This window comes from Panthera pardus, unplaced genomic scaffold (genome assembly GCF_024362965.1).
Source record: "Panthera pardus isolate Hobbes unplaced genomic scaffold, ASM2436296v1 HiC_scaffold_1, whole genome shotgun sequence".
Taxonomy (NCBI): Eukaryota; Metazoa; Chordata; class Mammalia; order Carnivora; family Felidae; genus Panthera; species Panthera pardus.
The window spans coordinates 71,402,129-71,420,144 of NW_026526654.1; the positions used below are offsets into that span (position 1 = coordinate 71,402,129).

Below are 18,016 nucleotides of genomic sequence, written 5' to 3' on the forward strand. Positions count from 1 at the left end.
TAGTTTCACTGATTCTCTCTTTGGTTTTCTAATCTCTTATTTTGTTTTTTGTTCTGATCTTTATTATATACTTCTACCTGTGCTGGCTTTGGGTTTAGTTTGCTTTTGTTTTTTTAGTCCCATAAAGTATAAAGTGAGGTTGTTGATTTGAACTCTTTCTTCTGTTTTAAAGTAGGCATTTAGAGCTGTAACTTACCCTCTGTGTATTGCTTTTGCTGCCTCTCATAAGTTTTATTATGTTGCATTTTAATTTTTATTCATTTCAGAGTGTTTTCTGATTTTCCTAGTGATTCTTCTTTGATCCGTTGGTTGTTTAAGGTTATGTTGTTTAATTTCCCCATATTTGTGATTTTTTTCCAGTTTTCTTCTCTTATTGATTTTAGTTTCATTTCATTGTGGTTGGAGAAGATATTTTGTATGATTTCAGTCTATTAAAATATATTGACAATTGTTTTATGGCCTAACATGTGGTCTGTCCTGAGGAATGTTCCATGTGCACTTAAGAAGAAACTGTGTTCTGCTGTTGTTTGTTGGAGTGTTCTTTATATTTGTTAGGTCTGGTTGGTTTATAGTGTTGTTTAAATTCTCTAATTTCTTTTTCATCTTTTGTCTAGGTATTCCATCTATTATTGAAAGTGGTATATTGAAGTCCCCAACTATTATTGTAGAACTATCTAGTTCTCCTTTCAATTTTGCCAGCGATTGATATGTTTGGTGCATATGTATTTACAACTGTTATGCCTTTGTGATGAATTGATCCTTTGTCAATATATAACGTCCTTCTTTATTTCTTATAGAAGTTTTTGACTTAAAAATATATTTTGCCTGTTGCTAGCATAGCTATCCTGGCTGTCTTTTGGTTTCTATTTCTATAGAATATCTTTTTTCCATCCTTTTACTTTTAGCTTATTTATGTTTGGGGGTCTAAAGTGAGTCTCCTTTAAGCAGCGTAAAGTGGGACCATGTCTTTTTACTCCATTCTGCCATTACCTGTCTTTTAATTTGTAGTTTAATTCACTTACATTTGAAATAATTACTGATAAGGAAGAATTTCTGCAATTTTGCTTTTTGTGTATGTATCACATCCTTTTTGTTGCTCAAGTCCCCCACTGTCTCCTTCTTCTATGTTTGATTGATTTTTTTCTTGTGTACCATTTTGATTTCTTTCTTTTCTTTGATGTATATTTTTAAGTTATTTATTAGTGGTTGCCAAAGGGATTTTTAACATCCTAAATTTATAACAATGTAGTCTGAATTTATAACAACTTAATTTCAATAGTACACATTAACTCTACTCCTGATCAGTTGTGTATCCCTCTTTTCTTGTTATGGTCACAAATTATACTCTCATGTTTTGCGCCCATTACTATAGGCTAAAATTCGTGACTTATTCACACAGGAAACAAAAAGAAAAGTTACAAACAAAACACACAATAATACTAGCTTTTATATTCACCTGTGTAATTGCCTTTACCAGTGATCTTAGTTTCTCTGTATGTCTTCAAGTACTGTCTATTGTCTTTTTGTTTTAGTCTGAATAATTCTTTTTAGTATTTATTGTAGTAAAGGTCTACTAGTAATGAGCTTCATTAGCTTTTGATTATCTGGAAATGTCTTAATTTCTCCTTTATTTTTGAAGAATAGTTTAGCCAGATAGAGAATTCTTGGTTTACAGTTCTTTTCTTTTAGCACATTATCATCTCACTGCCTTCTGGTCTCTGAGCCTTTTGATGAAAAATCTTGCTGCTTTCAAGATTTTCTTTCTGACTTTCAGCAGTTTGATTATTATGTGTCTCTTGTGAATTGCTTTGAGTTCATCTGTCCTGGAGTTCATTGAGCTTTTTGGATATATAAATTCATATCTTTCATCAAATTTGGGAAATTTTCAGCCATTTTTCTTCAAATATTTTTCTATCTCTGTCTTTTTCTTCTCCTTCTCATAGTATATATGTGGGTATACTCAGTAGTGTCCCACAGGTCCCTTAGGTTCTGTTTGCTTTTTCTTCATTCTTCTTTCTTTCTTCTCCTCAGACTGGGAGGAGACTAGGTAATTTTAAGCATCCTATCTTGAAGTTTGCTGATTCTTCTGTCTTCAGACTTCCTGTTGGGCCTCTCTAGTGAGGCTCATTTCATTTCAGCTCCAAAATTTCTATTTGATTCTCTTTTATATAAATTCAGTCTTCTATTCAGATGCCCTACTTGTTCATACATCCTTATTCTGATTTCCCTTAGTTCTTTATTTATGGTTTCCCTTTGGGCCTTTGGGCATATAGATAGTTAATTTAAAGGTTGTTTTATGTTGTTGTTGTTGTTGTTGTTTTGCTGGGGGGGAGTGAGTGCAAGCAGTGGAGGAGCAGAGAGAGAGAGGGAGAGAGAGAATCCCAAGCAGGATCCACACTCAACACAGAGTCCGACATGGGGCTTGGTCTCACGACTGCGAGGTCATGACATGAGCCAAAATCAAGAATTGGACACTTAACTGACTGAGCCACCCAGGTGCCCCTAGATAGTTAAAGTTTTTGTCTGATAGGACCAATCAGTGTTGGATTTCTTCATTGGTTTTTGTCACTTTTTTTTCCTATGAAAAGGCCATTTCCTGTTTCTTTGTATACTTTGTACTCTTTTCTTGAGAATTGATTATTTTAGACAGTATAATATAGTAACTCTGAAAATCACATTCTCCCTCCTCTCCAGAGATTGCTGCTGTTACTTTGGAATGTTGCAGTTTTCTGTTTAGTGACTTTAACACATTATTTTTGCAAAGACTGTATTCCTTATTGTATGTGATCATTAAAGTCTCTGTTCTGTTATCTCTGAAGTCAACCTGTGATTTCTTCCAATGCCTGGACTTAATAAAGAAAAAAGGGGTCTTTGTCTCTTTAAATTCCTTTGACGGGCATTGCCTGGGAAGCCCTTCAGCCTTAGGGGTTTGAAACAGTGGCCAGTCTCTCCCTCCTCTCTCAGTGGACCAACAGGCAGATCCGAACACACATCCCCAGTGTTGGAGGATGGGTTCCTACCTTGGTACCAGCAAGCCATTCTGTGAGTATGGGCCACTGTTGCCACAGCTGCCTTCTCTAGGGATGAGGAATGCATGGTGGCAGCTGCTAGTAAAATGTGAAATTCACTGATATATACCAGCTTCTTTCTTCATCAAGCATTTTTCAGATGCTGCAAGTGTCTAGCTAGACCCCAGAGTTCTAAAATAGTTCTTGCCAGCTCAGTAGTTGATTTGGTTTAGGGACTGATTCCTGGAGCTTCCTGCTCTGCCCTTTTTGGTGATGTCACCTATTTATTTTTGTTGAGATAATAAAGTCCATATTAAAGTGTTGTACTAGCATATTTAAAAAATTTTTTGTTTAAGTGAAACTGATAGGTATTTAGTGTATATATTGAATTACTTTTCATAAGTTATTTACCATTATATCTGTCCATCTCATAAATTAGGATAGTTGGCCCAAAAGATGAAATTTTGCATCTATATATATAGCTGTGTCACTGTATATCACTACGTTGTATCTTGTGGCTGAGAAAATGGCATTTCTTTATTGTGTCTGTAGTTGGTCTGGTTTTTTGTCCTGCTACTCCATTTGGTGGGAGACCCATTGATTAGGGAAAAAAATCCAATACAATTTAAAACTTAGTCTAGTATGATGACTGAAATATGTAAGATAACATTGCTCAGTCTTTGTCTGCTTTTTTCCCTGGGATGATTTAAGTGTGTGGGGTGAGAGGTATGGCCTATATGATATTCTGGCAGTGGGGAACTGCCTTTTCCCCTTAGTTCGAGTTCTGCTACTTCCTCTGGTTCCTAGAAGAGTGTCCTATTACCTTCTAGTTGTGTTTGCCTGGCTGGCATGTGCCGATGATGTCATGGCTGGTGTAACTTATGGTGGGCCTTTCTGGTTGGTAAGAACCTAGTGGTGCTGCCTCACTGGTTCATTTTCTCTTTGGCTCCTTCTCTCTGAGCTCTCCCAGGCATCTGCCATGTGTGTATCTGGCCTGCTGGCCTGGAACTTAATCCACAGCCTTTGCTGCAGAATCTCCCTTGTTTCACGGTGGGCCCCATTGGCCAGCCCTCTAGCTCAGGAATCTGAGTCTCAGAGTTTATCATTACCTGACCATGTTTGGAGAAACCTTCACTCAAGATAATGGCCTGGCACTACAGTAAGACAAAGCACTTACTATGTAATCCTTCTGTGTATGTCAGATTCTTCATTTTATCTCCTCACACTTCCTTCACTAGTTAAACCTAATAACTTCTCAGACAGATGAATGCTTCCAACAGACTACGGCAGAGGTCACATACTAGGAGAGGCAAAACAACAAAAATAGTAATTTTCAAGCACCTTTGCTATCGCATGTGTGTATATAGACATATATGAGGACAATATTCACAAAGGTGTATGTAATTCTAAGTGTACACAAGTCTTAAATTTAAGAAATAAAGGATCTATAGAGAGGCATAAGTGGTATGCTTACATATATATGTGTATATGCAGTATATATATAGTTAAGATCTATATGTATATATACCATATGTAGTTAAGATATATATAATTAAAGTTAAGAGGTTTGGTTTCTATCAATGAACATTTTCCCATGACTAACAATGCTGTGATTTAACATACACTTTTTTTTTTTTCTTTTGTAGGACCGTTCGTGTATGGCTGAAGAGAGACAGTGGACAATATTGGCCAAGCATATACCATATGATGCCTTGTAAGTATCTGGATCTCTGTCTTTAGAAATTAGACATGGACCACTTCCTTTCCAGATTGCCTTCTCTGTGTTTCCTTCTTGAGTGGGGATGCCTGAGGGTTGAGATTAACCTTGTAATGGAAAGTACCATATTAAATCATTTTAGCTCTCAGTATGTAAAATAGGAAAATTGTTCTGAAATTGACCATATATTCATAGTTTCTGAATAAGATTAATGGAAGACGGGCTATAGGACATCGGCTTTCTGATTACAGCTGTCTCCCTCCTTTCCAACTTTTTGTTTCACTTTCTTGTGGAGTTCTCGCTTCGACATTTAAAATTTTGCCTGGTGATTACCTTTGTGAAGTAAATTTGTTCTTGCACTATTGTTATATTATTCATTCAAATACAAGACATTCAACGTTGACCGTTTGGTGCCCACAAGGGCTTGCTTACAATTGAAACATTCTAAGTAGAAGTCAGCCTCATGTCCTCAAGATTTTATATGCGAAATACGTCCTTGTGCCGATAAATAGCTAATCTTTAAATATATTATAAAACATCCTTAGATTTGATTCTTAGACTTGTGTGCTGGCAGAAGTTCTCCTACAGAAGAGCTAGCACCTCTAAATAGGAAATATCCTTTTAGCCTGGCATTTTGTCTTTAAAAAGTGATGAAGTTTGGGGATCCTATTCCATGTTTATTTGAGTATAAAATAGTTATTTAATTTTGTTATTAGTTATATTATTCAACGTTTCCCTGACTCTCCTTCAAATCTTAATTAAAACTGACACCCTAGAACAATCCCTCAGGTTTGTCCTTTGGACCTGTGTCCCCTCCGGCTTGCTACAGCGTGCACCCCGTCCCTGGATACAGGTACCCCAGTTTGAGAAGTATGTGCCACGGTGTACAACCGGAATAAATTCATGCTGAATTATAGATGTGATTAAGTTTATGCCTCTGGCAAAAGAATGCTGTAATAACTTAAATAGCTATTTTGCTTGTTTATGAACAAATGAATTATTAAGGATATAATGGGTTTCTGTGATTTTCAAATTACCTTTGAGGTTTTGTGTGGCTTTAGAATTTTATAACAAACAAGTGATAACCACAAAGCTGAACCAAGTGGTCAGTCCTGCATGAGGGAAGAAGAAACTTCTTGTGGTTCTGAGGACTTGTATTGGCCCCTTCACCTGTTGAGCCTCCAGCAGACAGCATTTATGCAGCAAAGGGCCTAGGTGAACTTCCTCTTTAAGCGGTGGCAGTGACGAGGGCTCAGGCAGAAGGAAAGGGAAAGGAATTCTCTGATTGTTTTTTCTGATCTTTGAGTGGTATAACCAGTCTTTTCTACGATCTTCCCTTTTCATCAAACCTGACACGGTATCTGACCGGAGGAGTGGGGAAGGTCTGTAGTCCGGCAAGTTGAAGTTGACTCTAGAGATCTGTTACTACCTTGACTATGAAGACAGAGGAGGGTCAGACCTGGGCAGAAAGATGAGGGCTCAGGGATGGTAAGCAAGGAATCTTCTTGAGATGAACTTGAGTAGGAACCTCATGGAGACAGGATCCTAAGCAATTGCTTATGCGCCCCCTTCCCTATACACACATCTAAACCTGTTTTGCTGTCATTCTGTGATGCTGTCTTTATTTGAATCTAGTTGCTTTTTTATCATTTATTCAGCTGTGTGAATGACTAAAGGCTGCTGTGGCTCCTACACCCGGCAAAAGTGCTCAGTACATCAATACTTATTGAAGACTTGAATCTGATAATACAGATAGGTCCCTGAGAACATTATCATACATATTCCTAGTGACTGAACACAGTCTTTGAGATTCAGAAAGAGGACCCTTTCATTATTTGTGTATTTTGTCTGTGGCCTTCCATAAAGGGAGTGGAAAGGGCATTACTTTGCTATTAAAATGTATGTGAACCAGCAGCATTAAGGTCACCCTAGAACCTACCAAAAATACAAGTATTGGGTACCATGCTAGATCTATAGAATCGGAATCTGCATTTTTAATGATATCCCTAGGCGATTTGAATGCATTTTATTTATTTATTTATTTTTTAACATTTATTTATTTTTGAGACAGAGACAGACAGAGCATGAACGGGGGAGGGTCAGAGAGAGAGGGAGACACAGAATCGGAAGCAGGCTCCAGGCTCTGAGCCATCGGCCCAGAGCCCGACATGGGGCTCGAACTCACTAACCGTGAGATCGTGACCTGAGCTGAAGTCGGACGCTTAACCGACTGAGCCACCCAGGCGCCCTGAATGCATTTTAAAGTGCATTGAGAAGAGTGTCTTCTGACATTATAGCCAACATGCTGATCTATTTTACACATGATTCTATGAGCACATACAAAAAGCCTCATGCATGTATCGTATTGATTTCTACATACTTAGATATAAGTGCACATTCTAGTGGGTCACATATTTATTGTGCACCTGCTGTATCCAGGCCACTGAGCTAGTTGCCAGGGTTTGCAGATAATTAAGGTGCATGTGGTCAAGATGATTTCCATAATCTTTCATTGTTGGATAACTCCACTACTGTGGAGAAGTAAAAAGAACTATATGTTCTTCACAATTGATCAGAAATCGGCTTTTATGTTCCTAGGAGTTGAATGCACTTAGATAACATGGTAACTAATATTTGAGCAAGAGTCAGTTTTATTTAACTTGAGAGAGGCAGAATCTTGTTGCATAAGGAATTATGCTATATTTTTTGGACACTTAGAAAACCTGAAATAGCTTTGAATTTCCAAAGGTTTGTTTTTCAGTTCTTCCTATTGAAAGGTGTTTTGTTAAGAGATTACTTAGTTTTGTCCTTAAATAATGGTTATGTGGTACTAGTTACAAAATAAGTAAAAAGATACAGTATGTCTGGAGGCTATGACATGGACATCACAAGGCACATATGACCATGTAATGTGTTTATAGTGGCATATAATAAGTAGTATTCCAAATCCAGAAGAAAACATAAAGAAAATATCTTTATGTGTAATATATGGCTTACTCGTTTATTTCATTTATTAAAATTTAATATATAGTATTTGTCATGTTCCGGGTAGGATAGTACTGTTCTGTAGCAGCGAGAAGAATTTGAAGTTTAATGGGTGGGAAGAAGGGGAAGGCATTGGATGAAAAAGAATGAATAGTGGAGGCAGAGTTTGATGGTTGGGAGAGAGCCTGAAAGGCAGGGATTTATGATAAGGCTGGATGAACTTGGGGGTGTGGTACACAAGGGAAGGGTAAGGAGCAGGCACATCGTGCTTTGGGGGTGTCCTCAGACCCGATCTTTTCTGAGAAGCTCTGACTTCCCCTTTAGGAGGGAATGAGGAGAGGCCAGACTTGCCTGGTTAAGGCTGTTTGCTCCTGAGCCAACCTGATTTTCCCAGAATTTAGAATTTGGAGTAGGAAATGCTAAGTTTCAGCCTTGGCTGGTCCCTTGAGCTGGGAATATGTAGACCCAGCTCAACAGTGAAAGCTGATCCGCTTAGAAGGAAGTACGAATCAGGGAGGAAGGACCACTTGGCTCAAGAGAGAGAGAAGCCTAAACAGATGACGCCTGAGGCTTTTCTCCTCCTCTCCTCCAGAACCCTGGCTCTGCTTCTGCCTTTGAGTTCAAGAGATTCCCTCTTTTACTGGATACATTCATTAGTGCTTCCTTTCACTCCAGTGGGTTTCCGTCACTCCTAACTGCAAGCATCTAACTCAGCCTAGCCCAGATTGTATACCTCCGAATTCCTGTCTGTTCAGTTTCTCCTGGATCTCTATGATCTTTAAAGAGAAAGGACTGAGCCCTGTCCCGATTGGTGCCACTGTGGTGCTGAGCTGCAGATTGTCTGCGAAAAGTGAGGGTGAGTAAAGAAAAAAAGCAGAGAGAAATATTTATTCCATTTAATTTCTTTGGACAGCTTATTCAACAAATTTTAAATGTTTCTGCCATACTAAACACTGTGCAACGTCCCAAGAATATAGTGGCGAGATAGGGCAGATGATTCCTGTCTCCATGGTGTGTACGGTGGGGAAGGCAGACCTAAAATAAGCCCCACTCATGCTGTGTGGTGAGTGTTGTCACAAGAAGCAGGTGTAATGGAAACATGCTCACAAAGGTTCCCAGAAGAAAGTCCATTTAAAACCCTGCCGTCTCTAGAGATTTTGGGGTGACTGGTGACTTGTTGTGTAGTTTCCTATGTGCCGATTTTTATGGATGAGTGAGAAATAAGAGCCTTTCCTTATCTAATATTCTTCCAGAAAATAACATCCTCTTGATGTATCTCCTGTAATAGCTGCTTATTGCCTGTGACAAGATCAAATTACCCTGTGCCCAACTGGGACCTGCTTGAGCTTGGAAACCGGAGAGGGGCCTTTCTGAGGGTGTAGAGTTGAGGTTTCAGTTGTAGCCATTAGTGATTATCTGTTCCAGGCTTCTAGTAGATACCATTTCAACCCCTGCCTTTGCATCTCTCTACAGCAGGAAAAACAAAACAAAGAATGAAAAGCATAGGTATTCCCATTTTCATGGTTGAGTTATTTTAGATTTACTTTTTTAACTAGGTTTGCCATTCATGGGGTCAGACAGAGGGGTGGAGGAGAGAAATCTCAAACAGGAGCCAAAGTGGCAGGTGTTTGAGATTTCGCTTACTCGATTAAAGTATTGGGTATCGTGTCTGAGCCTCTATTGCCAGCTTTCCCCCTTGGGCATGCAGAATAGGTAAAGCAGTTCAGCTGCCAAAGATGTGGTGAATAGGAGGTTGAGAGGCCCAGAGCCTCAGGACTGAGGGTGTGTTGGACAATTGGAAACCTCTGTGGGTTCTATGGTTGCCAGGGCAGATGAAATTTACTTTGGCTCCTAAGCGCTTATGAATTTGTCCCCAAAGCAAAACAGACAGTTTATCAAAGATAAATACAAATAAAAGGCACACCTAACACGGAAATAAAATGACCTATTTTTCCAGCTCTCTGCCTTGGCGTGGCGGGATGGCATTTGCCCAATCTGGAGTTGTGCTGGGGCCCCCTCGTTCTGATTGTTCATTGATACAGTTTTCCCACTTTGTGTTAGCCTTCTGCAGAAATGCCTTCATTCTACGTGCCCTCGGCTCGCACTGGTGTGTGCATATATGCAATGCTTTATGGCTGTTTTTGAAGAAATTGTCTACTGTAATGCTCAGTGCTCCTTTGAAGAAGCGCTAAGAGGGCCAGAAACCCTTTGCTTTCTCTAAGACAGAAATTACCAGCCCATGTGCTGGATCATGTTGGGATCATCCAAATGGACTACAGACCCTGAGAAGTGGTCTCCTTAGCTGCGCAGGGGAAATCCAGTCGTCTGGGCTGTGGGAATCTCTTCCATTTATTCCAGTGGCTGTTCAGATCTAGTTTTCTGTATATCATGAGGTGAAAAAGGTTGGGAGGGACAGCTCTAAGGACCCGATTCATGGTCCTTATGGATAATGTGACACATGGAACCTATCGTTTGCCAACAGATCTTTATTCCAATTTTCTTTCTGTTCTTACACCTGTTTTCCTTGTCATGACTTTTTGCTTATTTCTATGATTTGGTTTTATTGTATCTACTTTTAAAGTCTCTTCAAATTCTTTGTGAAATGAGGTGGGGAATGCATTAAATGAATTATCTTATTAGTTAAAACAAATAGAGAGATGAAGTTTGGACATAGACATACTATTTACCTTAAATTCACCCAAAAATATGTATTTTTTTTTTAATGTTTTCAAAATAGCTTGTAGGTTAGAACCTGTGCCAGGGTGGGAAACTGGAATTTGATTTTCGTTTTTGATACCAATTTGCTGAGTCACTTCAGGCAAGTCCTTTACATTTTTCTCTACTCTGAAGCCCGGTGAATACACCGTCATTTCCTTTGATCTCAGATTTGCAAAAACATTTTTGGTTATGAGATGTATTAAATAAGTAATTTGCACTTTCACGTTCTTGGTATTTAGCAATATATATACTGTTATTGCTGATCTTAACCCAATGGGGATTTGTGAGGTTGTGGCTGGATTGGCTTCCTTTTCCTGTGTGTTGGGACTTCAGTCCTGCAGCGACAGATAACTTGAAATTGAGGCTTTAGAAAATTAGAATGATTAATATGTTCATATGCTTTATACCTAGGATGGAAATGACTTATTTTGTATGTATATTGCAAATGTCCATTTGCCCATTGGTCAAAGGAGAACTTTCTGTAATTTAAGACTTTGTATGGAGCTCGTTGTGCATTGTCCCACGTCTTCTGGGTTTATTAGAGTTTTGGGGCCAAATCCATATGGATAGATTAGTGGTTGAAAGGTATTTAAAATAATGAATTTAAAATAATGAAGTTCTGTTTTTATCAGGTAGTGATTATTTTGGTGACTTTTAGACAACATCTTTAACTCCATCAAGGGACTTTCTTGGCGGACTAGGGGATTTGGGTATAATTGGGAAGTGCTCATCCTAATATTTTATACCTTATTTCAATTTACTCCTTGGTTCCTTTCTTGGTTTCTTTCGGTGTAGGTTATATTATAGAACCACATGTAAAACCAGTTTACTGTTTTTACTATTTACATTTTCAAAAATAATTATGTAATCTGATATTTTAGTTCTGTACTTACTAAGAAGAAAATGTGCTTAAGGAACTTCTGATTTTTAATGGAAATGAAAATGTGGATTATCTAAGCTAAAGATAACAGATGTCAATTAATCTGAATAATTATAACATTTACTTAGCATACTCTTGTTTGATTTTCATATGACAGAGTATGTTAAAATTTACTGTACTTAGATCTTAAACTTGTAGTGATAACTTAAAACTTGTCGGAGAGAAAAAATGACCACTGATAAGTCACTGTGATTTTGCTGATGTTACCCAGACTAAATTAAAAGAAAACAAGGGGTTTAATTTTAGTAGAGTGCCTAAAATAGTTGATTGAAATGAAAAATGCTTTTTAATGCTAGGCAGTTGAAGTCCTACATCTACGTGTTCTTAATATATTAAGTAAAACACGGTTGAGCATTATAAACCTAATAAATACTGAGTTGTGACAACCAGGACTGAAGGAGATCGTGTCTGTGGGTGAGATCTCTGCTGTGCAGTGGTGGGGTGCTCCTGGAAGTCCTCTTATTGGAGGATCCCAATATCTGACTTGATCAGGGTATGTTTAACACCTGAAGTTCTGCTCACGGAAGTGCCGCTGTTTGTTTAGTTTCCAAGTGACCACTGGAACATCCCGTGAAGATCAGTGTGGGCTGACGAGCAGTGCCTTTGCCGTTGTACAGCGCTCAGTGTGCTGGAAATCCGCAGCTCAACCTTCAGAGAAACTTGTGTTTATTTGAGCAAAGGTCAACCAATAAGCAAAGGACAGAAAATAAATCATCCACAAAATGAAGGAGTTCTAGGTATAAATAACAGAAAATAGGTAACTTTCCCCCCAGTAGGAGTATTTTGAGAATGCCTTCTCTCAACTATATATACTCCTTTTAAAAAGTAGGAGCAAGGGGGGCACCTGGGTGGCTCGGTCGGTTAAGCGACCGACTTCGGCTCAGGTCATGATCTCACGGTCCGTGAGTTCGAGCCCCGCGTCGGGCTCTGTGCTGACAGCTCAGAGCCTGGGGCCTGCTTCGGATTCTGTGTCTCCCTCTCTCTCTGACCCTCCCCTGTTCATGCTCTGTCTCTCTCTGTCTCAAAAATAAATAAACATTAAAAAAAAAAAAAAAAAAGTAGGAGCAAGGGGAGCCTGGGTGGCTCGGTCGGTTATGCGGCTGACTTCAGCTCAGGTCATGATCTCACGGTCCGTGAGTTTGAGCCCCGCGTCGGGTTCTGTGCTGACAGCTCAGAGCCTGGAGCCTGCTTCCGATTCTCTGTCTCCCTCTCTGTCTGCCCCTCCCCTGTTCATGCTCTGTCTCTCTCTGTCTCAAAAATAAATAAACGTTAAAAAAAATTAAAAATAAAATAAAAAGTAGGAGCAATAAATATACTTTTTGAGACCACTTGAGGGGTAAAAGTATTAGAAATACAAGTAGCCAGTTTCTCCGTAATCCACTTAATTACTGACTCTGTTGAGGTTGATGTGGGATTCTTGAGTTTCCTTTGTCTAGGGCTTATATCTCTTGAGCTTTTCCTCCTTCAAATTATATGGTCATTAATATAATCACCCAGACTGGGGTTTCTCTTTATTTTAGTTTTCCCTAAACCTTAAGCTGACTACCTGCCTGAAATTACAAAGATTTCATTTTAAAAATGCTCGATATTATGAAAGTGTTTAATTTTTAAAATAAGGTATTAACAAGCCATCAAGGTCTAAAGTCCTGGTACTTACATAAGAGATTATTATTTTTCAAGTACTCACAGGCCTGCACAAATTTCTTTTCCATCTTCTTTGTACCTTTTATTATCTTGCTTCCTAAAATTCTGCCAAATACACTTCTTCTGTCTGTCCTCAGTCTGAAACAGCAAAGAGGGGTGGCAAGTCTTAATCAGATAGCATGGAAATGAATTCTTGTACTATTTTATTGAGAAATAAACTGTGGGCATTTTTTTTTCCTTAGGTTTTAATAGAAATGTGGGCGGAAAAATAGGAAGCTAATGGTTGAACATCAACAGACCAGTGGCAAGGCCTTGATTTTCACTTATTGGGTTTGTGTAGGAGCAGTCCCAGGCAAACCACATACAGATGATGTATATGGGAGGCCTTGGCAGATGGGGGGTCACCCCACAAAGCTTACGAAGTGTGGTTATCCTTTCTTGTGGGGAAACACTTAAAGGTGGAGGAAGTAAATATATCTTCATGTCTTGTATCACGGTGTGTTTATCTCATCTAGAGTTCGAGGATGCAGTTTTGATGGAGGTGGTCAGTGGAGGGACTGTATTTTAATTTTATGGGTCTGGTCAGACATTTCACTGAGCCTTTGGAGAAAGCCAGTGCAAGGTGGGCATATAGAAGTCTCTCGGCCATTTCGTCTCTGACCTCAACTTTCAACCATCAGATAGGGCAATTATTTCCTTATTGACTTATGAATTATTAGTTTCACATCATTTAAAGCTGAATTCTTATTTGTGAAACATCACATTTTTGCAACCCAGCTACAAATATTGTGCTTAAATCATATTTTATTTGTGTCTTCCTAATTCTTCCTGCTGGGGGATTCCTTTTACCATTTGGCCAGAAATGACTGTGTCTTATTATCCTTCCCCAGACAATTTTACCCCTTTGATGTTTCCTTGCTCGGATAAGAGCCCATTTTGAATGGGTCGTAACACCAGTCTTTCAGAGGTTGCTTTTTTTGTTAATCTCTGGTGAGTTGAAGTGAGAAGGATATCTGTGTCAATCTGTGTACTCCCCCATTTCCCAAAAGGAAAGACATTTATTGTCACAACAAATATAGCCATCAGTATTCTTTTCAGTTCACTCCCTGCCTCCTTGGTCCTGCCAGGGCCTATGGGTAATCAACCCAGGGCCTTTTGCTGTGAGAGTATCACGGTTCGGAAATGGTTTGAGGAGCATCATAAGGTTCACCTGCCAAAAGTCTTTCCGTAAACACTCCCCTTGCCCTCCCACAGGTCTGCTTGGTGTTTTACGAATAATGCCCCCCTTGAAGAAGTGGTTTTGTCTTTGGGGGGGCACCCAGAAGCTAGTGCTCTTTAGCTCTGGCATTCCGCTGTCTAGAACCATCTTGGGTTCAAGCATATGGGTTCTAGAACAACAGGATTTCTAAATTTATTTTGTTTATGGGACTTTATGAGAAAGGTCTTTTCCTTTTGAATTCTGGTGGTGTTTCTTACTGTGAACATAAAGTGATTTGGACCATAGTGGTGACATTGGGATGGGTTTAACAGTTCCTATACATGGTTGGTGTCACAGTCTATAAATTCCTTGGTGACAGCTCTGATACCTTATATATAATTGTATCATATGCCTGGAACATAGTAAGCATTCTAAATTCTCATTAAAAGAATAACAAGGGGCACCTGGGTGGCTCAGTCTTGATCTCGGCTCAGGTCATGATCTCCCCTGCTTCCACTCCCCCCCCCCCAAAATAAACACTAAAAAAAAAAAAAAAAAAAAAAAAAAAGAATAACAAGAAATTTAGTAAAGGGGATAAGAAATCCAGGAATAAAGAAATAGCAATGTAGATGTCAGGGTAGCCTGTGCAGTGCTGTTAAAAAGTCTTTTAAATCACATTCAGAGATCAGTGGGTTTTCTAACTGTTCCATAAACAGGTACGAACTTTGGAGGAAATCACACAGAAAAGACTTTTCTATGGTCAGGCGGGCAGCTAAGTGATGAGGTTATTCTTGACTAGTTTACAGCCCTTTGGGCTGCAATTAAGTTTTGCTTCATATGTTCATGCCCATATCTTAATAAGCCATTAGATATTTAAAACTTTCAAGAGGAATAGCGAAATAATAAGATTAAAGACAATATTATAGAAATGAATTTGGGGGCTCCTGGGTGGCTCAGTTGGTTAAGTGTCCGGCTTCAGCTCGGGTCATGATCTCGCCGTTCGTGAGTTTGAGTCCCACCTTGGGCTCTGTGCTGACAGCTCAGAGCCTGGAGCCTGCTTTGGGTTTTGTGACTCCTTCTCTTTCTGCCCCTCCCCCACTCATTCTTTTTTCTCTCTCTCTCAAAAATAAACATTAAAAATATTTCTTAAAAAACGAACGTGTCACACAAACACAAAAACCGTTTCATTTTTCCATGTATGTTTTTAGGTGTCTATGTACTTTATGTAGTTGTAGTAACAACATATATTTTTTTGTTGTTCTTTTCAGCTAACATGATGATTTTCCATGAAATCATTAGATTTTAAATCTGCACGCATGTTACAGGCTATAAGACCTGGCATGTTAGCACCTGTCTAGAAATTGTGCCAACATATTTCACGGGCCATGGGCGAGTAAGGATGACTTTCCTAGGGCAGCACATTAAATATCATTTGACTACTTTTTTCAGCAGTGTACTTTTGGGAATCTAGTTTAATTTTGTGGCTAATCAGAGAGAAGATTCTCTGTTGTACTGGTGGAGGTTGTGTGTGTGGGGATGATTTTTTGTGTTTCTATTTTCTGAACATATCATTAAAAACTAGAAAATAAACACTTGTAGTTTGGAAGATGTTTTCTGTTGTTCAGGGTCCTTTTATAGAGAACGAAAAAAATGTTACTAAGTGATGTGTTCATGAAGTAGCTCTGTTAGTAGAACTTGAAATTCTTTTAGAATTTAGTTTCGAGATAATCTAAGTTACATATTTCAAAATGGGACTGTGTATATGAATTATGTCTTTGAACCTTCTCCAATTTTTTTTCCCTGTATGACCTTGAGTACGACGTCTAACCATAACTGTAAAAAGTAGGAATAAAAATATTTGAGGCTGAATACGATTTGATGATGAGCAGGGCCACTGTGAAGGTCGGGGAGAAATTTAAGAATTGGTGTTGGACTCATTTGCACAACAGCGATTTCAGTGTAGGATAAATTGTCAACAGGCCCCATTCTTACGAGCCAGTGTAGGAACCCGGATGCCGACTATTGAGCAAGCACTTCTTGGCCACATTGGCTTCCAAGTATGCTTAGTTTACTTGGGCTCAGGTATACTCAGGTAGTAGCCAATTTTGCAGCACAGGGAGGCCCTGCTCAGACCGGATTTCTTTTCTACAGAGCCTGGCCCTGTGTCTAGTTGGTTCTCTCTTAAATTGAGACAGATCCTCAGTCTTTTTTCAGTTAGCAGCCTTGAATGCTGAGAGTAAAAAACTGCTGTTAGTCCACATGCCCTGAGTCAATTCTAAATCAAAAAATAGACTTCTATACTAGTGTGTATATGGGGGGGCGGGGAGGAGGGAATTATAAGGTCTCTTTTTTTCCCCCTGGTTGAGCTTGTTTCTATTAAAGATAGGGTGTGAGTGGAAGAGATAGATGGGTAACAGAGGGGAGTACACAGTACAAAATATTGGTAACCTAGTCAAGCAAATTTAGACTCGATACTGATAGAACAGCCGAGACTAAGCCCATTGGAACTAGTCCAGTTTGAGAACATCTTACTTGTAATATTCATTAAAAGGATAACTGAAAAACTAGGGGTTGGTGTAAAATTACTGTTTTTATTTTTCGGTGAGTGGGCGTTAAATGAACTGTTTTTCAGGAAATCGTGGGGAAAAAATAGCCACACGCTTTTAGCTAGTTAGTCGCTCCTGAATCGATGAGAATCATCATTTTGTTAATTTCATCAACATGTTCATTTCTTTCAGCTCCATGTTCATGCATGTCTTTTAACCCGGAAACAAGAAGACTGTCCATAGGTCTAGACAATGGTACAATCTCAGTAAGTACACATAAATAAGATTTCCAGTTGAAATACTTCCCTTCTTGTGGAGTGCGTATATATGTATTGTGATGAGAGTTATTTGTTAGTTTTTTGCAAATTAACAAATTAATGTTCTTGCGAAGTGAAGTGGAAAGTGCAGCGCGGCAGATTACGGCAAGGTGTAGGGAGAGTCGGTGTGAGTCTCAGTTGGAGTTGACAAGGTCGAGCTTGCCTTCCCGTGGACACAGTGGCTAGAATAGGAGCTTTATGAGGCCAGTGAATGAACTACATGAATCTGTGTGCTAGTGACAGCAGTCTGTGATACTCGCGGCTTTGGTCAGATGGTTAATCATGGTGTCATATGCTTCCTCAGACAAGTGACAGCACAAGGGAAATGTCTTCTTAGACCTGCATGTCTGATCTTTGATACTTGATGTTTTTCTCCTTTCTCTCTTCTTTTGCTCCCTCTTGTCTTAACTCCCTCTAGTGTGTGAATGGAGTTCTGTCAACTGTATAAATTCGTCAAGAAGGCACAGAATCTACATTAGGCTGTAGGGTAGATTCAGATAAATATTAGACTCTTTTATTATAGAGCTTGAGGGAGCTGAAGTGATTAGGGATTGGAATTTCAGGCTTTACTACTTACTTTATCATCTTTTTATATGTTTAGTTTCAGCTAGTGTATTAACTAAGTGTATCAAGACTGATCTGGTAAACTCTCCAGTTTGGTAAATTACCCAGTATTTCCTTCAGTCCCAGCAAGAGAGGCCCTGCTTTAGGACCTGTGAATTAGAGGAGCCTATTCTGGCCACATTTCCCCACAGGATGAAGGACCTGAGGGATCCAGGGGGTGTGTCCAGCTTATGCCCTCACTCCAGCCACCCCCATGTTCTGAGTACCCCGACTGGCATTTTCCTGACCCCAGACAGCTTAGAGCTTGTACTATATTGTAAAACTTGAAGGAGTCTAAAAATTCTGAATTCGTTCCTGTACCTCCAGGTGGTTTAAGGTA

At 39.2% G+C, this 18,016-nt stretch overlaps 1 protein-coding gene across 2 annotated transcripts in view; it reads left to right on the forward strand.

Moving 5' to 3' along the window:
- The window catches only part of WDFY2 (WD repeat and FYVE domain containing 2), a 183,005-nt gene that overhangs the window by 69,777 nt on the left and 95,212 nt on the right, over positions 1–18,016 (forward strand). For both annotated transcript variants that reach the window (XM_019447633.2, XM_019447634.2), the window contains 2 exons: positions 4,655–4,722; positions 16,949–17,022. In XM_019447633.2, the coding sequence (XP_019303178.1) occupies positions 4,655–4,722; positions 16,949–17,022 (142 nt within the window). The remainder of the gene's footprint in view (positions 1–4,654; positions 4,723–16,948; positions 17,023–18,016) is intronic.